Source organism: Astatotilapia calliptera, chromosome 23 (genome assembly GCF_900246225.1).
Source record: "Astatotilapia calliptera chromosome 23, fAstCal1.2, whole genome shotgun sequence".
NCBI classification, from domain to species: domain Eukaryota; kingdom Metazoa; phylum Chordata; class Actinopteri; order Cichliformes; family Cichlidae; genus Astatotilapia; species Astatotilapia calliptera.
Genome location: NC_039323.1, coordinates 8,517,045 through 8,540,710, shown reverse-complemented (window position 1 = coordinate 8,540,710; position 23,666 = coordinate 8,517,045). Strand labels below are relative to the sequence as shown.

The 23,666-nt window shown below is 39.4% G+C and overlaps 1 protein-coding gene across 5 annotated transcripts in view; it reads right to left on the bottom strand.

The window, feature by feature from the left end:
• Positions 1–21,248, bottom strand: part of palld (palladin, cytoskeletal associated protein) — a 69,017-nt gene extending 47,769 nt beyond the window's left edge. For all 5 annotated transcript variants that reach the window (XM_026159976.1, XM_026159979.1, XM_026159980.1 and 2 more), the window contains exons 1-2: positions 21,056–21,248; positions 18,054–19,046 (exon numbers count right to left, since the gene is read on the bottom strand). In XM_026159976.1, the coding sequence (XP_026015761.1) occupies positions 18,054–19,045 (992 nt within the window). In that variant the 5' untranslated portion in view covers position 19,046; positions 21,056–21,248. The remainder of the gene's footprint in view (positions 1–18,053; positions 19,047–21,055) is intronic.
• Between the last annotated feature and the right edge of the window lie 2,418 nt (positions 21,249–23,666).

Here is a 23,666-nt window from a genome sequence, read left to right as displayed (position 1 = left end):
GTGCTAACTTAGCTCCATACAGAAGAAGAGAGCATTCCATATGACAGGCCAAACCAGAGGCTGTTGCCCTGGCCTCGATAATGCGTGCTGAGGGCCACACTCTCCTCGTTTGACCCTGTTGTTATTTGCCTCTGTTGATGGAAAATTTTATGAAGCAAAGCTCAGTTTCACCACAAACCCAGACAGATGAAGGCCAGAACACAGAGGGAAGAGAAAAAGAGAGAGAGGGGGGGTTCAATCACTAAGATGACCTTGGCAAAGATGAAGGAATGGCCAGCATGCAAAATGCACACAAATCATTCATCCATCGATATAGGGTATAAAGCATGGGCAGACTACTTCCTGACTACTTTTTCTATTCCTTCAAACTCTCAGTGTTAAGTTTCAAGCCTATAGACCACAAAATTCAGCCAAAGTTCAACTGGACAAGAGCAGCGGCATCTGGGCTGTCTTTATCCTTAATTACAAACTACAATAGAGGTCAACTGAAACTACCCACACTATAGCAAGCAGTGCTGATTTTATTATCCTCGACAGACAAATCTCTCAGTTTATGCAAACACTACATAGAAAGCATATTGAGTTTCCTTTCTTCACGGATGCCGACTGAAACCAGCAATCAATCCAGCTTTAAAGCTCCCAGCCAAAAGGCCAAAAGCACAACCTCCATAAATCAAGAACATTTCCACCACAGTACTCCTTAATACTTTAAATTATAAGATTCTCACATAACGCATCATTTAGCCACACCTCCAGGTAGCAGTTTGTACTTCCGGCAGTTTATTTTACCTAATGAATGAAATATTCAACCAACTTGATTTCTGGACCTTTCAAAAGTTTTGACATCTTTCATTGATGATTAAAAAAAGTGAATAGTTATGTGTCAGTTAGAATAATTATTTTAGCTGCTCCCTTATTACATTATAAAGACTTTTCGAGAACAATTAAATGAAAACGAAAATTACTTAATTCTGATTGTGTAGGGTTAGCGTTGGAGTTAAGTTCATCACAAATGACGGCTTAGAATTGAGAGGGTTAAAGCCTGACTCACAGCTATAATTGTTCAGAAATTTTAATCATACTAACAAGATTGTATTCATCTTAAAATTTATTTAATGCAATGGTAGATCTTACCAGTCTTATTGCTAGTTTTCCCACCACTTTGTTGCAGGGTGAAACACTAACAATTACATTGACATCAAATGTCATTGTCTACAGAGAATAAATCCTATCAATTTTATTTAACCTCTGATTCGTCCTCTTGCATCAGCTGTAAGTTGACAGCTTTGGTTTTTAGGTTTTTGGTTTTCACAGCTACTATTTGATGGATTAATTCTTGATGCATGCTCAATCATCCAGGTAAGTAAATCCCAAAAGGTTGATTCTGTTCATCTGGACGTAGCGTTTTCAGTGGGAGAAACATTTCGTCACTCATCCAAGTGACTGACGAAACGTTTCTCTCACTGAAAATGCTACGTCCAGATGAACAGACTCAACCTTTTGGGATGGATGGATGATATTTTTTCCCCAACAAAAAAACTTTTTCTTTTTTTAATATTCTAAATTAGGATCTACAGAGCAACAAAAATTGGACTGTTGATGTGTAAAGTAATTGTGATGACATTAGAATCCGTAAACTGAGATTTGTTGATTCTGGAAGCTCAAATTGGTGAAACTCTTGCCATCTTTACCAAAGTCTGTGTCACACCCATTCGACGGGTTACACGTATCACTCAATTCTCTTTTATTTATTTATGTCTTCAAGTCTATCTGTATTGTATTTTGGCAGTAAGGGCAGCTTGAGAGGTGAAGCAACAGCTAAAACCGCAATCAGCTAACTGATCTGCTTCCACACACCTTGAATCTGGTTATTTGCTGCCCGACAGGTGTGTTGAAATTGCATGTAGACTGTGTTTCATAGACAATCTGGCAACTTGAGTAACACTAGACAAATATAAAACATGTGGATATGCATGCGCATGTATTCCAGTTATTCATTATAAAGTTTGAGGTTTGTGCAAATTACAGGACTTTCCCAGGAAAACAGCAAAAAGGGGAGGGTGCCAGGAGACTGTCTTAAAATGTGGGAGAAACCTAGAAAAACTGGGATTGTGGGCAAGCATGAACTTATCATCATAGTATTGTTGCTGTGAGAGTGTTCACATACAGTACTCAAGTTAGCATTTAGCTAGCGAGGTATAACCCAACAGTGCAGCTGGCATAGTTATATACTGTTAATCCTGTTAAATCCAGAATTGAATTCAAAATCCTGCTCCTCACATACAAGGTCTTAAATAATCAGGGCCCATCTTATCTTAATGACCTTGTAGTACCATTTCACCTTATTAGAGCACTGCACGCCTACTTGTTGTTCCTAGAGTATTTAAAAGTAGAATGGGAGAGAGAGCCTTCAGTTTTCAGGCCCCTCTTCTGTGGAACCAGCTTCTAGTTTGGATTCGGGAGACAGACACTATCTCTACTTTCAAGATTAGGCTTAAAACTTTCCTTTTTGCTAAAGCATATAGTTAGGGCTGGACCAGGTGACCCTGAATCCTCCCTTAGTTATGCTGCAATAGGTGTAGGCTGCCGGGGGATTCCCATGATGCATTGAGTTTTTCCTTTCCAGTCACCTTTCTCACTCACAATGTGTTAATAGACCTCTCTGCATTGAATCATATCTGTTATTAACCTCTGTCTCTCTTCCACAGCATGTCTTTATCCTGTCTTCTTTCTCTCACCCCAACCGGTCGCAGCAGGTGGCCCCGCCCCTCCCTGAGCCTGGTTCTGCCGGAGGTTTCTTCCTGTTAAAAGGGAGTTTTTCCTTCCCACTGTCGCCAAAGTGCTTGCTCATAGGGGGTCATATGGTTGTTGGGTTTTTCTCTGTATGTGTTATTGTACAATCTACTGTACAATATAAAGCACCTTGAGGTGACTGCTGTTGTGATTTGGCGCTATATAAATAAAATTGAATTGAATTGAATTAAAAAATCAAAACCTCAAAGAAATTCTTTATCTTTCCTCATCTAAAATAGGATTTAGCATCTTTCAGGTCATTGTGTTGGGCAAGGTTTCAGTTTTAAGCTAAAGTGCTGTTGCCAACTTGGCAGCAGTGGGGAGGAAGAACTCCCTTGAGAGGACTGTTGTTCTGAATTGGTGCTATATAGATAAATATTACTAAACTGAACTAAATTAAATTGACATTAACGGTAACATTCCCCTTATTGCAGTGACAAATGTGTGAGAATGAGGCATGTTGTATAAAGTAAATAAAAGTAAATCAAATGTACTGATCATGTAAATACTTATGTGAGGCCATAACTTGTGAAATATTTATTCGGTTTATTGTTGGAGGGCTATTTTCAAGTAGTCAAAAAAAGTCTTTGTATATAATTGAAGCTGCGAAGGCAATAATTTTAAATGACATTCAGATTTGTTAAAGGATTTCTCAGAAACTCAGTGTTTATGCTTTAGTCAAAGCCAAAGTAAAGGATCATCTTCTATCTTGCAGCCTTTTTGTTTGAGTATTGTCATCTGGACTACAAAATAAGCACAACAGCTCAGTTTAAACGTTTTCCTGCGTGACTGAAGAACATGCATGTCTTGGTTAAAGATGATACATGGAGAAACCGAGCTTTACAAAGAAGCAAAAGGCCTCCATTGATGGAGCCTGGTTAATGATGGCACAGCATCAGGGGTCAAAGTTCACCGGAATATTCCAGCTAGAAGACAGCTGCAGTTGACAGTCAAAGCTCTGACCGGATGAAACGAATGATATTTTTCTCCAAGGAATTTTAACCAAGTCCATTAACTGGCATTGTCCACTGCAAGAGAGCAGAACTCAGTTTGGCTGTGCCAAGCAGGCAAATGGTTCAGTCTGAATCATCATTGTGAAATTCATACTGTGGGTAGCAGAAATAATAGATACTGAATGCTAACTGCATTTGTCAGTGCAGTAATTAATTGTTATAGTGACTGACGCGTGTGTCTGTTTGTGCGTGTTTACACATTCAGCTGAAATAGTGACGGACATTTGCAGCAGCTGAGCTACAAATGCACACACCTCAGCACTCAGGGGGATACCCCCCACCCCACACACACCCACACACATACTAACACATATTCCATCTAATTCTTTAAAGTGAGTAGCATCCCTAGAAAAAAATATGGATTGATATACATATGACACAAACAAAATCCGCAGTTTATCATGTGTTGTTTCAGAAAGCTACATTACTATTTTATTCAGTAAAAAGTTAGAAGTGTTCGTCTAGAAAACCCAAATTCTGATGAGTCTGTTACCCTTATTACAGTGATGTTCAATGAGGCTGAAGATCAAATCAAAGAAATTCATCACACAAGCTTGACTTCCATTTAATTGTAGCGACAGATGGCATCAAGGTTGTTTTTCAGACTTACCTGAGCTGCTGTGCTGTTCCCAGTTAGATAAATCAAACTTACACAGATTCCCTTGATCTTGAAGTTTTCACACAGTGCTTCTCCTCCTGACAGCGTGACACACACTGACACTCTCACACCAGGACAGCCACTCTGAGTCACGCAGTCATACAGACACACACACACACACACACACACACACACAACACTCGGGCTGAGCGGAGGGCTGAGAGGGAGGGAGCAGCCCAGGCTGCCAAATTCCACACAAGACAGAAGAGCAGAAAAAATACATTTAAGACTCATTTAAAACACAAAAACTGCTTCACAGTTGGCCACATTGAATTCATTCATATAATTCCAGTGGTTGGTTGAAATGTCTCCATGTTTTTGTGTTCTCTACACCAAGGATAAATCCTACCCAAACCAATCAAACTCTCTGCCACTCTAAAGCCTTCAAAGCTGGATGCAGGTAAACTTCCTCTGATGAGAAACATTTTGTGGCCTAAAAGGATTTTAACAAGTAAACCCAGTCTTTTTTTGTTATGTATTTCTGGACTCTGTCACCCAAACAAAGAGCAAAACCTCTGCTCCTATACAGATCCCGGCCACAGTCTGCTGACCATCAAAAACACCACAGAGAGCACTGGGTTTAAGCCAAATGACCCTGCCACCATGGAAACCTCTGGGCCTCTGATCTGTGACTGCAGGAAGAGGGATATCATCAAAATAAAAGATGACAGTGCTGCAATACACAATACAGTGTGCCCCAAAAAGAGAGGACACTAACTATACTGACCATTACTTAATAAATCCCACATGCCAGAACTAAGCAGGCCACTTAAAAAGCCTTGTTAGGCCTGCACAAAAATAACTTGGATAAGTGAGGATCCAAATAGACCACTTTGAGTTGGCATCACCTGGCAAGTACAAGACAGATGGCTGTGGCTACTGCAAGCAGTGTGGGTACGTCATGATTTGTACACACCCATGCCGACACATACACACAATGAGACCATAATAATCTCAAATGCTCCTAGCTTCAAATTCACCTAGTTTGGCAAACATAAATGTGGTACTGGTGGTTTGTTTAGAGTCAGCAGATTTATGTCTGATGCACTATCCACGGCAGAATGAAAGGGTGCGGTGTGCTTCGCTCTCTGCGGGGGCTCCACTCAGGCTTCAAGGCAGGCTGAACTTGTGATATTTTGGTCGCTGCCATGAAAGAGCCTACCAGTAGGACGTGGCAGGTGGGCTTGTTTGTGGTGCTTGTTACGAAGATGGTCTGCTCCTTACATGTTTACATATGAAATTTTACCGGATTACATGCAAATATACAATGAAAAGAACCTTGCCGGGAGACTGCATATATATAAATATATCTTATCAACATTATAGTATCAGTATTTTCATATTGGAAATGTTTTCTTGTGGTTTATAGCGTTAGAAAAGCAAGACAGAGGACTAGAGCCTTTAGCTGTCAGGCTCCTCGGTTTGGGTTTACAACAGTCACCCTCTCTGTACTTAAGGGAACATACTAGCAACCACAGTAAAGATTCACACTTATATAACTGGACAAGAGGGGAAAAAAGCTTTTTAAATTACATTTTGTGACAAAATTGCCTAAGTTTTAAAACTGTTTTTATTAGACTTGAGAGATACTAATCTGAACATTTTATGGCCCAGTAACTACTGCAACTAAAGATATGAATTTCTCACCATTCATTTAGACAGGGGTTCCAAAATAACTGCCCAAACTCAATCCAAAATAGCTGCCAGTTTACAAAAGTTGCTTCTGGAAAGACTGTGCTAATGGCTAGGGCTGGATTTGGTGACTCAAAACCATCTCCTAGTTGGCTGCTATAGACACAGGTAGCTTTATCTAACCCTTAACTTAAAGCAAATGGTGTTTTTCCAAGGTTTTTGGATTAATGTAGAGAATAAACCTTTAAGGGACAAAAAAGGTTATGACGTAGATTTTTTTATAAATTAATATAACTTTCACAAACACATTTAGCTACTTGTTAACAAATGACTTCGCAGGTAATGGCTTCAAAATTCAGAGTGGGATATCACTGGGTTATAAAGTGTAAAAAAACCTCTAACCAAAAACCCATTAAGAAGAAACGCTGACTGCTTAACTAACGGTTTAACTTTTATCACTTTCAACAGCAAAGATGAGACATTAAGCTTAAAAAAGTATCTAGCACTCATTCCTGATCTACTCTTGTCTGGTAGAAGACCTCCCATGATGCACTGAGCATCTCCATCCTGCTTTCCTCTCTTTTACTCACCATGGATTTATATGCAGGAATTCCACATCATTAGTTTTTTGTCATTTCTCTCTCCTAGTCTGTCCGACCCTTCGTGCTCCAAGTCGTTTTTTTCCTCGCTCACTGGTATCACTGAGCTTCGCTCTATGACGTTGTAGCATCTTTACAGTACCTTGAGGTAACACTTACTGTGATTTGGCATTATATAAGTAAAACTGAAAGAACTGAATGTCCTGTCCCTCTTGCACAACCTGCCATTATGTGGTTTGTGAAGGAACTTGTTCTAATTTGTAGTGATAAAATCTGAAAAGCACTGTTCTTCCCCCTAAGTGACTATACAACCTGGGTTAATGAGAAGACCGGGTTTTACAGTCTCTGGATGTTCCCATTAATTACTAGGTATCTGACAATAGCCCTCGCAGACCCACTGCTATTGTCTTACTGTATAGATGGCAAGAAATTTGCAAAATTAAGTCAACAACATAGCAGGCTGCATTCATAAACATCATATTATAAATCTCACATTATAAACATACAAACACAGGTTAACAAAGACACAAGGAAAAGCTTCCACACAAATCAGGAAATGTTAAATAATTTCCCATTCCTACCACAAACAACCAAACATGCGTATGCATTAAATCAGAGACTCACTTACACATTACGTCCTGTTTAAAAAGGTCTTGAAAGGGTCAGCTGACATCACAAAAATGTAGGCCATGCTGCCATGGCAACTCCTGTTTTTGCTCCAAGGAGACCAAATGACACTAACAAAAACAGAGGCTATGTCCTCTCATGATGTCATACTGTGATTGCAATAAATCGTCCAAACTTTCAAATAAATCCAGTATGAAAACCAACAAAAGTTACTTTCACAAGAGCCTAAAAATTAAACATATCAGCCATAAAAAATAAATGAGTACACATAATGTTGCCTGTACTTACAGGAAGTGGATCAGATGTCTAATTGGCCAGTTGTTATTGAGGTTACATATGTTTATGGCTTTTTCACATTTTTTTCTAAAACTAGTTATGGGTTAAAGTTACATTAATTGCAACTGGTGCGGTTCTGGAATTAAGGAAGTTAAGCAAAGTCTTTTCTCATGCGTTGACACCTATGGGAGTGCTTCTGTTAGTGCCTGTACCATACTAAATTTCATTGATTTACAGAAGTTCTTTCATAACCGCAACTACTTATCTCCAACATCTGAGTAATTTCCGTTGAAGGCAAACCACGTAGTAGCTTGTGTCAGCACTAATTTTGGTATGTAGCACATATTTCTGGGAACAACCATTAGATATAGTTAATACCATATTCAAAGTACACTGAGCAGACGTGTTGTCATAAGTGTGGTTAAACAATGAGTCACCTACTGCAGTAGTTAAATCTTTTTTATCTAATGCCCCCACAGCAGCACTGTGAGATGGGCTGTAGAAAGTATAAGATGGATGTAGCTCCTCAGTCTGAAAAGTGGAGCTAGTGTGGAAGTGCATTAAACCCGCATTGTTTTTAATAGCCAGCGGGAGGCATTTTAAAATTGTATAGAAGCCCTCAGCTCACTTTCTCTATGACCTCAGTAAACACTTTCTGTTTATGAGTTTATGGGCTTAGTTGTTAAAATCAGATCATATTGAATAAAACGTAAAGTTTATTTTGCAAATTATGGCTCTACTTAGTTTCCAGAAAGACAAAAAGGCAATGGTGCTGGTTTCCAAATCAAATCCAACCCTCACTTGTCACTTCTTTTTTTAAGCACCAAGGTGGCAATGGACTCTGATAACCAGCGAGTGACATGATTCTGGTTACTGCCAGCTTTTAAATTCAGTCTATAATATGGGCCTAGGAACCCCTTTGGGAACACAACCTTTCAAGTTAAAATATACATGTTTGAATTAATGTTAAGTTAGATTAAGACTGTTGCCATTAATCAGTCAATTATGGTTAGGCCCCAGTCACACAGGGCTAAAGACTGACTAGTAACCCCCTGGCAACCTTCAGTTGCTAGGGGAAAATATATAATTTTTATTGTTATTTCTATGGTTGCTAACAAATTGCCAAAAACCACCAAAAAACTGCCAACTACTCACTAACAGCCCTTTTCCTTGGACTTGGCTTTCAAAGAAGCGCACCCACAGCTGATGGGCCTTTTCTTGACCCAGTCTGCGGCAGCAGATCGTGTGGAGCGGAGAGTGAGGACCCAAAAGCTGACATTTGGGGGCAAAACTGGGTTTTAACAAAAAGCAGGCTGTTTATTAAGGCTGCATGAAAGCAAAGGGAGACTAAGGTAGTGGTAACTAAACTGGGCAAAACTAACACTAAGAACATGGAGGGAGAACTGACAAAGGAAGGAGGAAGACCGGGACGATGTGTACACTGAAGGATGATAAGGGAAGTGGAAACACATGGGAACACAACAAGAATGAATTAGACATAACGAGACGGGTAGCAAAACTGAACACGCTGAACACAGGATGGGAGACTGTCAAAATAAGACAGGAAGTACAAACACTGAGACCACGGCGAAGACCTGTGAACTTGACACAAGGAGGAACAAGGGAACAGGTAAGGGAGATGAAATACAGACAGAGGAAGCGTGAGGGAAAGAGGAACACACACAGAGAGGGAAAGGGAGCAAGAGACAAGATGGGCTGGGGAGACTACGGAGCCCCTAAAGACAGAACACAGAGATAAAGACTAAGACAGATGGGATAAACTTAAGCATGCATAGTTCAAACCTATTTTGTATGGCTATGTATCAAAATGGCTATGCTCATCTTTTATACTTTCTATAACTTTAACCCAGAGTTTGCAAATCTTTTTTGGAATTTTAATTACTTGTTTCAACTTTTTATTCTGACAAAAACATGTATTAGACTTACAAGTATCTAACAGTATCAAACATTTTAACATAGCTTTTTAAGCTCCTTAAACATACTTGTTTCAAGTAATTTCAAGATTTTTTTCTTCATTTTTAATTATTGTCTTCTTACATATTTATTTATTTTGGGTGTCTGTTTTTTTCCTCTAACTATTAATTTTATTTATTTTTTTACTTGTTTATGTCAACTGAATTGATTTTTTTTTTTTTTTTAATTAATTGATGGAATTTGTCCACGTACCCCACTGGCTTTTTTGAAAATATGCCCTACGATACTGGTTGGGGGTCACTGACTGACTGTACAGTTTCATCTTTCACAAGAGTAACTCATAAAGTAAACCTCTGACCATCTGTAGACCAACTCAAGTAAATATACAAGAAATAATAAACAAATGATTCCTTTTTTACCACTCAGCCATGACCATGCAACAAAATTACAAACATACAAAAACATCTGCTTCCGTGACAAATCACCTTAGTATCACCATGAATATTTACAGCTCGAAAGCAAATTCTTAGCCACCCTGAGACACTCTGTGAGGGTGGGAGTATGAGGAAAGCTGATAAGATATTTCACAAACTGGATGCACATGAGTCAGAAGTGAAACACCCTGCAATTCTGCTGTGTTGAAAACTGAAAAAGAGTAGAAGACATTTGCCGGCGGAGCCAGTGGCTGAAGTTTTTGTCGACATGGTCTGAATGAACTCTGCAACCTTCTCTCCTCCCGACAAATTTATAGACTTAAATTTGAGCTCACATCAGTTGCACCGAGAGCCCGACATTAAACATCTTCCTCTTTTCCACCTCCCCTTTCCCTTGATATGAAACCAAATCCTGCAGACCCCCCGCTACAAGTGTCGCCCCCTATGATATCAATCTCAGGCTTAAACTGAAAAGGGTGGAGAGGCAGGGATATTTTATTCAAGTCACAGGAAAAAAACAAACACGGAGAGACGAAGGAACGAAGATGCATATCTTGAGTTTCTGTGTAAGACAGTTTAACCTTCGCACAGCTGTTATCCTGTCACATGTACATGGGAAGGAAGACTTGAGCTTGTTTTTATGAGTCCCATTTGACCTCGTCTGCTCGTAAAACAGCCATCCCTGTGCAGACTGTTTTTCGCACAATACACTGCCAAGTGGACAGTACATGTACGCAAATTTTACAGTTTAAAGTACCGGCAGAGTCTGCTGCTATATCTGTACACATAATAACACTTTAGATGCACAAACTCTTATAAAAGCACGCACTAAATTCCACCACTTCAATATTGTCGGCGATCCATAATTGAATCGGGCTCAACTTCAAACGCAGCTCTTTGGCAGCCACACAGGAATCCAACATCCAGGAAAAATAAAAGCCTAAAATATCTCATCAAAAGGCAGATTACTATAAGCTGAATCTAATGGCCATGCCTTATCAAGCATGATGAATAGTTGCGAGTCATTTAACAGGTGAACAGAGGAATGCAACCCGCTGCTTACTGTTCCACAGTCCAGCTGTGGAACAGACCCCGAGGCCCGGATGACTCAGAACTACAAATCTTACCTGAGAGCATAGACGCAGACAGCACCTAAGTGTCTAAGCAGAAAATGAAGTCCTTGTTACCGTCAGCAGACCTTTAGACCTGTCCCAAACGTGTGCTGTCAGTTTTGTTATATTATAGTGCAGAAGGAATTTTAAAGAATCAGAGGCTTAGTCTGAGTCTTCGTGTGTCACTGTCTATCGTAGACTTGATGGACTTGGTTAACGCTCATGGTAAGTGGATGCATGTTTAAAATGAGGTCAAGAGGCCTGCTAACATTAAAGGAGGAATAGAAGCTTCGGTACAGAGTTTAGATTTATGGAGTGTCCTCTGCCCATCCTCCTGCTGAACTTGTCTTGGATTACCATCCTCCTGCCGTGCATGACTGCTGCCTTTGTCCACAACAGACATGCTTCATATTAAATCTGGTATTCCACTTCTTCAACTGTCACTGATCCACTTATATAACTCCCTACAAATCTCACTCCACTCTCTTTGCATGTCTTATTTAACCCTTTCTGCAGTCATAGTTATTTTGGTGGTGATTTATTGACACTATTTAGGTTGCCCACATAATTGAAGCAGAATAAAAATATTCCTTCGTTATTTTTTACAGTAAATCATTCTATCAAATGATTTTTCATGGTATTTACCGGTAAAGATTCACCTACAAAGCATAAAATGTGATTTCAACATGATACTGAAAGTGAGCCCAGAATCCTCCTAGCCTTGTTTATGCTTTATGCACCAAACTAAGATTATTAGATGTTTAACTTTTTGGGTTAAAAGTTAGATGTTTACCACCCCTATTCCACTGACTCAGGTTCAGATTTGTGGTCAGTCTAGAACCGGTTGAACATGGCTGTGTTCTCTAAATGGACAGAACTTAACTAACCCAACCACCAGCAGAAAGCTGAAGTGAATGTATGCATAATGTTACCATTGATAAAACCAAGAGATAATTGCCTCTATAAGTATTTGGACCACTGCGCTAATGTACTCAATGCAATACTTTTGTGAATTAAAGCTGAAACTCTGCACTTCAGTCACATTCTGATTCAGTCACTAATTCTAAAATCCACTGTGATGGAGTACAGATGCTTAAAAACAACTGCTTAGATGCTGAGGAACTTAAAAACAACTACCATTGTGCAAATTCTTATGGAATTAACTGTGTATTAAAAACACATGTTACAAGCAAGACAGACCTGGTATGTGTCCATGACTCAAGCAAGCATCTATAACTGGATTAAAAAGATATCTGTGAATTTCACGACTATTTGTCACAAGCAGTGACAGTGACTCAGAAAAAGTCTCACCTTGTTGTGTGAAATCTCACACTCTGTCTCTAAGCCAGTTGAGGGCCAGAGGTACCGTCTAAGCGTGAATACTGCTGACGTCCATCAGAATTGTTTTACTTCTGTTATTTCAACAAGTTCATGTACATAATCTGTATTAGCCCAGATTTGAAAATGGAAGAATTAGTGGAAAAAGGTGTGTATATAGTCTTCTATGTCTGTGATATAGATTACACGAAAGCTGCTTTGTCTATTTATGGTTGCAACACAAAACTCTCTGGCAGTCTGCACTGGAAAAACTCAAATGTTCTTGGGTCTTGAATACATCTTTGCACACATATAACGCATAGTCATGAACACAGTTCAGTTGTCAGTATGGTGAGAACAGAATAATACGTCAAACTGACGATCTCACATCAACTTGCAAGATCTCCATTCAGAAAAGGTAAAGTCCCACCTTCCTAAATGTTTTCATGTTCCAGGAATGTTGCCGTAAAATAGTTCCCGTATCGTATTAAGTTAGAGCCTTACACCCACTCCAGGTTCTCTCATTATTTGGAGTTTAAATATGAATGACATCATGCTCTCCAAATGTTTTCTTAAAAAAGCGCAGGTATAAAAATACCAGTGCTTTTCCCTTTCCACTCCTCCTGCAGAGATCAAATGAGTCCATGAGGGAGAATTTAAAGTTATGGCTTTCCAGAAACAGGCCAAACAGTCAGCATTACAGTGGGACTACGTCATGAGTCAGCAGTGGGTCACCTGCTATGACCTCATTGCCAAGTCTGTTCCACAAAACATGGGAGGAAGGGCTACTGTTGCTGTTTGCTGGTATGATAACTACTTCTACAACAAGTAGCTGGTATCCCAGCTTGAATCTTTCATGTATGTCTGCCAGAAAGTGTAAGAAATTCAGTGTCAAATGGAAAAAACAACAGCCAAATCCAGAAGTTTAGCTAAAAACAAACCAGACTCACTTTAATAATGACAAATGATGATGACCACCTTTTTCTTAACATGTAATAGTGCAGTCATTGTCCCGTTTTGTCACAAATGCTAAATTTAAATACCTGGGGGTGAGGGGGACAAAAGACAAACTGTGGAAGAGAGATTAATAATGCCAGAGTTAAATAATAAAGTAACTTTTTGTACTTCTACTTCTACGGTTACAGAGTTTGCAAATTTAAGTAACCAAAATATATTGAGGATATATTTTAACACAGCTCACATATAACCTGACAGTGCAAACAAACCACCATTAATAAAAAGAAAAATAACTACAATGAAAAATACTTTGCAGAATATTTTTTAATGTGAAAAGGTAACAGGAAGTAGAAAGCAGGCAACACCTTGTGTTTGTCAATTTTGGCTGTGGGAGAATATACATTTTTTTTTATCAAGCGGTTTGGTTCCTGAACTTCACTGAAACATGACTATTTAAAAAGCGACTATCACAAAGATTGACTGAATCACAATTATATATGACTGAAAATAAAGCGACACATAGTAGGTCAACTTTCATAGATGCTTTTGTGAGTATTTGGCCTTTTATGCCTTGACAACAAATTCCACCATCATTCAATAAAGTTTTGCCTCTTCTTGACGTTGGAGTGTCTTCTTGATGCTGCCTAGTGTAGATGTCTTAGCCAAATTCTTCCACAGCCTCTCAGCTTCCAAAAGTTTCCCCTGCGGTTTTGTGTATTTGGCTGAAACCAAGACGCCAAGGCTGGTCTCTACCCTCACATCTCTCCTCATTCAGCTCCAAGTGAAGTTTTGAAGTGCCTTGTTTGCACAGCATGCAGTTAGAGTAATGACATGAAAGAACAACAAGGCACGACACAATGGGAGATGGATTTTCTCTGTCACTTTTATAGTACACTGAAATAGCGAGACATCAGTTAGCAGCCACCTGCGGCGTGTTGGATGTTTCACACAATGAGACCTCACACTATCAATTTAGTGTTGAAATGCTCTCTTTAATAGCACACAGGGGGCTTGGACAGACTGAATACATTGCCTAATTCTTCATGCCAAGAGCCAATCTAAACCCCCCCAAAACAGAGACTTGAAGAAGCCAAAATGACCTCACACTGAAAAAATGTGCAGGTTCGCATGGATGTAACTAACATGCACACAAATACTAGAAATGCATCATTAAAAGCTGGGCATTACATAAAACACTGTGAGTGAGGAGACTGAGGGCATGCTGAAGAATACCAGGCACTCAGCACCGTAAGATTCTCTGACCGAGACGAATTGTGGTTGACCACAAAAGACCGCGCCCAGAAACCAGGAATGCCTTCCAAAATGCTGGCATCAGCACATCCAGCACCAACTCATTAGCCTGAGAGAACGCGGAGGTGAAGAGGTGCATCACCTGCTCGAATTGGCAATTGCATCAAAGGCGCTGCCTGTGGGAAATGAACACTAAGTAGAAACTAGGCATTTGAATTCAACCTTTCAGGAATCTTTTTTTTTTAAACCTGTGCAACTATGCAACAGTAACCAAACATCAAAGAAATGCCTTGCAATACAGTAAAAAAAATCATAGGTTTCATGAAAAAACTTTTCCTTTTTACTCTTTAACTCAGACGAGCAACAGTCTTTAGAGGCCATATAGTTCCATATGTTCATCACATATAACTAGACTTGCAGCACAAAAATCTTTGTCTTTGCAGTTTCACCTTTTAAGCAGCTGCTTAAATATCTTTCACACTTACAGATGAAGATGCATGTCTGTTTTGAATGGTAAACAACTTGCTGCCATCTAGTGTTCACATTCAGTATCCAACACAGGAAGTGATAGCCCTTGTGCATCGATTATACTGACTGCTTCTCACTTCAAGAGCAAAAAATCAGTAAGAAAACCTGCTGCTAGGATCTGCACTCACCTGCAGAATTTTCCAACTTATTACGTCACAACAACAACTCAGTTTGTTTTCTATGGCACAAATATCATAATCTTTCTGTAATGTTACAGTGGAAAGGTAAGAGTGAAATAAGTCTGTTGTTTTCCACTCTTCTCTGTTTGTAGTATTTGTTATATAATGGAGCTACCGCCGGTGTGTCTGGACTCTCCTGTTTCCCTACACACTACCTTCATATTTCCCAAAAAGGTGTTAGGAGATGTAGAGTCTGGTGACTGAAAATGCCTAGTCATTGCATTGCCTGCATTCCAGTGCCTGGCTCATGACTATTTATACAGCCGCAGAGGAGGCCCCCCATATCCTACTGGGGAGATTCATATCTTGAGCATGGGGCTTTATAGCTTCTTGTTACACAAACACCTCAAATGAAATTCCATACTCAAAAATCCCTTTAAGTTGACCTGTTATGTGTTCACTTATTTGGTATAATAAATATGCTGTTATAATACAGGATGCTCATATCAAACATGGAAAAGAGTTTGAAATAATAAGGTCAGTGTATATTTATTACAGTTTTTTTCTACTCTCTGATTTGTATGATGTCAGAGGGGATATCCATAATTTGGTCAACTCAGGCACATATTCAACCATCTGTTTATGAGATGCAGTCAATTAGAAGAAAGATGACTTAAAGGACGACAGGATAAAACAGCTTGTTTCAAACTGTTAATAAATTTTTTAAGATACAGATAAGGAAAGATAAGGCTGGAAATAACTTAAGCGGAACCACAATTGGCTCTTTAGGATCAGGGATGTCAAGCGTGTAGTCCAGGGGCCACAACTGGCCTACTGGATGGCTTTACAAAAAAACTAAAGCCATCATATTTACAAAATATGATTGGCGAATGACTCATGCTGTATCAAATATGATGGTATTCCTGTTGCAGACGGATGGTATTTCTAGACGCCAAGTTGTTTGGATAATAAAGAAGTAGAATATTATTGATATTTCATTCCACTTTAGATCATAACACCTTTTCATCCTTTTGTAGATCCAGTCTGATCCATACATTTTAATGCTACATATAATGAGAACATCTGAATGTGGGAAAACAGGCACTGTTGAAATACTTATTTTTCTTAACTATTTGTTTCGTAAATGGATGATTCATTAAATACGGACAATGTTTTTGCCCATTTGACCCAATAATGATCAAATATAAGTCTGACAACCCTGCTTAAATTTTTTGTCATTAAGTGAAGCTGAAGTTGACGTACAGTAATGCACAAGACATCCAGATTTTCAAGCTTCATGTAACCTTTGATAGCTTAATATAAGCAATAGAATGATTAAAAGAAGCACTTTGTGAAGTAAAAAATGTTTCTATCCAGTAGGTTAAAATAATCTTGAAGAAACTGTTCTAAAAATGTAAGTTTATTAGTTCAAATGTGAGAAAAGAAAAAGCTAAAGAATTAGAAGGATGTTGATGTTTCAAACAGACTGAAACTTTAATTACTTCAGGTATGTCTCTGTAGTAAACAGCAAATGTGTGGACTGAGATGTGAGAATGACTTATCCAGAAACAAGAGAGGAGTGTATTTTTAGTTTTCTGATGAACTGGTAACCAGGGGCCAGTGGTGCCGTCTCAAGAGCAATAACAGTTCATCCAGGCGTAAATTAGCAGCGTCTCTGCTTCATCTGGCACAGGTACCAAAGGACAAATGTGCTTACACAGAGTGGAAGTCCCCCCTGCTTGTCAACACATCGGCAACTCGCACCCCTCGCTCACCTTATCAGTAACAGCCAGGCCAGTGAGGCTGGATCCTGACAGTTGGTCTGTTGAGCATCACTGACACTGTGATTTAGACGACAGTTATATAGAGGTCAGTGCATTCTTGAGACATACTGATTTAACATCTTAGGGTCAAACTATCCTTAAAGGGTTATTTTAACCAAATTACAAAGGGCATGTTTGTTATACTTGGTGCTACTGATTCAGTGGTTTGTTTCATTTTGAGTTCTTGTTCTCTGAGATTTCTACATTTAAGATAATGAAATAGAGATAATAGGAATCTGTTTCTTTACACTCTGCAGCAACTGCAGCAGAGTAGCAACACAGCTAAGCTAAAGCGCAGGTTGGGGGAAGGGGGGGGGGATTAGTTTTGAGAATATTAGAAGATATACTGAGATAAGAATTTTTTAATCCCGTTAATTGTTTTGGCATCAGCCCCAAAAATCCAGGATCAGTCAGTTTGCTATATAATTATATAGTACAGCAAATTAAACCAAGAAAACATCATGTTTGTGTAAGTGACCACATAAGTACCAAGGCAGTACACAGACTTCATACAACAGTTTTTACAAGGTAACAACTTGAGGTTATAAAATATCCAGAAAAACAAACCAGCTTTAATTCTGCTGGGTTTTCTACAGCTAAGGACAACTTCTAGTTTCTTTAGTCTCACCAGCCAACTTTAAAGGAATAGACTTAAAATACAAATTATTGTCAACCGCAAGCAACTAAAAAAGAAGACAGTTCTTTTGAATCCTTGTCCTTATTCAGAAGTGCCTCAGTCCTTATTCAGTTAATGGGTAGTCAATACAACTAAAATCTACTTTTAAAAAGAGAGCTGGCTTAATAAATCTTAGTCTAATAGACACAAGTGGATCTTTTTTTTCATGGCACTAAACTTGAAAATCTATGAATTAAAAATCTCCATAAAATTAGGGAACCAAATACAATAATTATATACAAAATAGCAGGTACCCTTCATATGCAACCTGCACAATAAAATCCGGCTGACATCCAAACCTACCTGACCAATGGCAGGGGATTTCCTCTGACTCTGCACTCCAGACGAATGGGCCTCCCTTCTGCCACCTCCTGACTCTTCAGCTTCTGAAGAAAGCGAGGAGGTGACAGGGGTCCGTATACTGTTGGAGCTTCAGAATTTTGGTACCTTGAAGAAGCTGCCACTCCTGCTGGGACACCAGGCTGAGTGCCCGTGTCTGATTGGCTGTACTGTGCTTCCTCTTGTTGCCCAGGAGATAAAGAAGGACCAGAGGCTGATCCCTGAGGGACCGGCCGCTGGCTTCTTGGAGTCAGATAACCACTATCAGGAGAGGAGGAATCCTCCTCCATCCTTGCCTCTGAATGAGCAGGACCTTTAAAGATTGATGAGAGCTCCTCGATAAATGTGGCAGCTCTGCTGCAGAACTCTGTGGCTGAAGCCACTCGATCATTCAGCTCCAGGCTTTCATGAACCAGCCTGGGTTTATCCTGCTTATATACTGGTTGGATCGGTTTGTGACGTACAGCCTTCTCAACACAGGATGGAGCCTCACTGGACACATGTACAGGCTTACTGAGGGGGGCATTCTGGCTGGAGGAAACATTAACTGCTGCATTATCATTTGAGTTGGGGAATTTGGTCTGATGCTGCAGGTTTGGGCTTGAAGTGAGGTTTTCACTAGTTTGTGAGGGCACAGAAAGGGAGGGGACAGATTGGAGAGCCTGCTCCACTTCTGTTGGATTAGAGGGACCTGGATCGTCAGATTCGCATGTATCATTAAAGGCCTCCCGGGCCAGGTCCAGGCTACGATTAATCTCTTCAGCACTTAAGAAGGCGGTAAGATCCGGAAAGTCTCCATCTCCAGAATCCAGTTCTGTCACTGAGTCCAAGTAGAGTTCCCCATCAGAGGATGCCTCAGAAAATATGCCCCCATCACCCTCCAAAGTCGCGCCTGGTGGCGGGTCCTTTAGCAGCAGTGAGATGGGGAGTGGCTGATTCCAACTCCCGTCCTGCATCCTGAAATACACAGCAAATGTCATAACCAGCCATTTATACATGTTTACACAGCAGACAGTGCAGTTTGTAATCATCTGTAAAAAAAAAAAAAAGAAAAAGGAAATGATAAGCTCACAGAAGAGAAGACAGCTTAGAAAATAGACTTTACTATGCTGTATCATTTGCTCACGCAGACATAGCAGGCAGCATGAGTCAAGCTGGTGTTGTTTGGACACAGTTGGTGGGTATTAGCAAAGGCCTTTACTGAAGTCATAGTGAGCATGACTGACATTTTTCACTCACCCCGCTCCTGTCAGGACATTTTATCCTGGGCCCCTGTTCTGTGTTATACTTTCCTCACACATGTTCCTTTGCCCCTCCACAGAGACTGCGATTGTCTTACATCTGTTAGGGCTGAAATACCTTTTATATTTGTTTTAAAACTTGTTCATATAATAGATATAAATACTAATATGAATACTCTTTTTATGAACACCAAGAGCTCATAAACCAGAAAAATGTCTGCCCTTCTAAACGAAAAGGTGAATTAAAAAATAATTTTTGTGGATACACTGATTCTTTCGACATTGATGTAAACATTGTTTGGGAGTTTAAGTAACAGTAGCATCAGTCCAATGATGGTATGCCAAAGAGCGATCAATAACATAAATGCATTTCCTGCTTATCCAAGGGTTGTGGGAATATTGGAGCCTATCCCAGCTGTCATGAGGTGAGAGTTGACAAATTCGTAAAATCGAGAGCTCATTCATATCCACGTCTATGACCAATTTAGAACCACCAATTACCCTCCACCTAAAAAATATGGTGCAGGTATGATATGCAAACTCCACAATGAAAGGTCGCAAAGTTCCATTAAGTTCAAACCATCATCCTTCTTACTGTGAGGTGACATTTCTACACATGCCACTACCATATTGCCATCATATGCTAAAACTATGAATGGATTAATGAAGGTATTGATGTTAAAAATCTAATTTGCTAGAATGTCAGTTAAACAGAATTGTAGAGCATTTTTATCCACTGACCCTCACCCCATCCCATATTATGATGATTTTTGGAATAGAAAAAGAAAAACAAAGGCTATCACATGAGACCATGTGATAGCCTTTGTAACTTTAACTTCCTATTATGCTTGTAAGAAGGTAAAATGCATACAAATTACTGTAAATACAGTCTATTTGTCGCCAGTCTACTCCAACTTCTCCATATTGTGCCAGAATACGTGATTTTTTTCATATGATGCTTCTTTATATGTGAGTTTGCTCTAGTCAAAACTGGAGCTTACTGGCGTCTATTCATGTGAATGGACAATGGATCACTTTCACATGTAGTTTAAAAGAGGAGTGTTGCTTCAGCTCTGATCTCTATGGCGACATCAAACCTAGATGTATGTATGCATATTGTAAAACTGTTGATGTAGTTACATATAAGACGCTGTGTAACACTCAGGGCCTCATGGCGTCCTGAAGACCAGCTGTTGTTATTTTTAATCCCCTGGGCTATGTTTCACAGCAACACTGCAACCCCACACACCCCAAGCACGGGGGAGAGGTTGCTACCTTTAAACACACACAGGTATAGCTGCACTTGCACAAAATACACTTATGGCAAAGGACTAAACCTGGACAGTGTCCCAAAGGCAACAGCAGCAGCAGCGCAGTGATAATTAAATATGAATAAACACTGGGTTTGGCTGACAAATGTTAATAACTGCCATTGCTGCCCAAGTTACTGCTACCTCCTTATCTTTTCTACAGTTCATGTTTTACATTATTTTACAATCTCACAATGGTATAAATAACAGAACAAATTCTTCAGAGTGAGAGGGAATCAAAATGCTCTTAAAAACATGTCAGAGGGGATACTGTATACATGATGCTTGAATCTGACTGAGAGACTATATTTAAAAACAGCTTACTGTCACTGTCAGATTAAATGATTTCAGTCACACACTTGATAAATAATAAAGAAACATAAACATAAAGCACCGAAAACAGAAGAAAGCATACCTTCGGGTGTTCTGTTCGTCCTCTGTTTGCTCTCTCCTGGTTTTGTGGGTCCAGGTTTGTCTTGTTTAAGTAAGAATGAGTCGAAAAAGAAGCTTCTCTTTCCAGAAGAGCAGCCTTATTAGTCAGGCAGGCAGCAGGATCTCTCGGGTTCAGGGTCCAATAGCGTACTGCCTCTGCAGTGGCCTGCTGTCCCATCTGTCCCGGTCCCTAACTGCTCACTGTGTGGGGCTATATTTGGCCCCTGGCTCAGGTTTCACAGCCAGAATACTGGCACGAAGAGATAGTGTTGAGGTAGTCCAGGGGAACAGGAGGCGGCGGTGACATTTTTATACTGAACCAGTATTTGTTAATTAAAAACTGTAAAGCCATGCTGTTATAATACTTCAGATTGCACACCTGCAGTGTACTCCTATAAGCCCTTACCAGTAGGTTTACAACACCAACTAATCTGTGTAGTCAAGATAAATAATATGCATCCTGCAGAGTATGTCATTCTCTATCTAGTAGAGCCATCTGACACTAAAGTGACTTGTTAGTGTTGCCTCTATGCCCAACTGAGCTGACCCACTGACCCCAGACCCTCCGCTAGCTGGTTTGCCTAGAGGCATGGCATCCTACAATGGTCCTGGGACCAACACTTGGGTCAAGCTCAGGGTTCAGCTTCAGTTTAGTCAAGGTCAGTACTGTAGACATAGCAGTAAAGGTCTAAATGCAAGTGATTGCTCCAAAATTCATAATTTAATTCCTTACATTTTAAGGGCATCAGAGAAAGATGGCAACTGCTTGTCACAGGGCTGATAGCCTCTACGGTAATGCCACCGTACATTTGACACAAGATACTGTGTCAAATGCTACAGGGTGGAGGTAAACAACATATAAGCAGATGTTGTTGCTTTTGATATATATACATATTGTTCAAAAGCAGGATGCACAGAAATATAAAACAGGAAACAATTGCGACCAACTACCTGCGTCAGAAAAATAAACAATATGAAATAAAGAGCAGCAACATTCTTACTCCTTATTTGATTAAACAAAAGAAAAACACTGTGTGGTGTTTGTGGGGTGCATCTAATTGCGTGTTTGCACCTAGCCAAACCACTGGCACTAATAATTACTTCAAAAACACAATTAACTTCACCTAGTATCTGCTTGCAACCTTGCAAGGTCCTGTAGCACACTGTTAACCTGCGCCCATGCATATGTTTCAGTTTTCAGTTTTATTTGTCATATGCAAGTTAGCACAGGGTCAACATTACAATGAAATGTGTTTGATGAGCAGCAGTCACTCAGCAGCATGGTACAGTAGAAGAAAATATAATAAAATAAAATAAAAAAATAAAAAAATAAATAGAAAAATAGTAAAGAGCAAAATATTAGAGAAACGTGGTAAAAGAGAAAAGATGACTAAATATATATGTATCTATAAATATAAATATATGTACATATGTACATATGGGTAGTAATAGTAAAATTGCAGTTATAGCGACTAGTGATCATTTTGTGCTTTACTGTAATGGTACACAAAGGCACCTTTTAAAAATTTATTCAATTATGTATAGGAAATACACTATTTATATACTGGTTCATTCACCACCTGCTTTGGATGTTATCAGTACATTCAAAGGACTTTATTAACAGTAATCAGCTCCACAGATATTAGCCAGTACACTTGGGAATGAACACGGGCATTTGTATAGTGCTTTTCTCAAAAACTCAAGGCTCTATTTATCTCATACACAAACCCACTCTTACTGTGTATGTGAGTGTAGAGTATAGATATATGGAGATCCATAATTAGCCCTAAAAGGTATATATGTGTCAACTGTGCCTTTAGAGAGACAAAAACGGAAAGGCCAGTACAGTGGGGTAGAAAGACGCAGACAGTGAAGGACCATGCAGCCTCACTTGATCTATTTATGGGCCACTATCACATTTTGTGCTCTCAGAGCTATTCTGGTTCTTCATCAATCCACTGATTACAGTCAAGAGTAGGCGATAAGTCTGGAAGGAATTTCCTCTGTAATAACTATCTAGTCTGCACGCACAGACACACCAGCTAATGAGTAATCTTACATTCAACTTGCTTGTCATCCTACCCCACTTAGCAATAACTTTGTAAGGTATCATTTAAAAATAACCACATTATTTAGCAATGACTTCTATGCATTACAGTTTGTGGTCTACTGTATGTAAGAATAGCCATGGAACATTTCCAGGAATCCTTTATAGGCTACCATGTGTGCAAAAGGTCTTCCATCATAAATTATATTTACAGTGTTTTGGTTATAGGTAAATGGTCAGACATAGACATCATTTGCTAATGCTTAGAAATATCAACACATCTATGTATAATTATGTAATGTCTAATTTTGTATAACATTAAGCCACTGGGGTAAGATTAATTCTTAAAGGGCTTCTAACAGCTAAAAACAACTTACAAAAGTACTTGTCTAATACAAAACAGCAATCCAGGAACACACAAGGAGTTTGAAAGCACACAGGGCCAAACAGGGACAGACAAACTGACAAGACAATACAGGACTCACTCAACACATGTAAAACGAATGAGGTCAAGGCAGACAATCAAAGAAAACAGAAAATGTCAGAA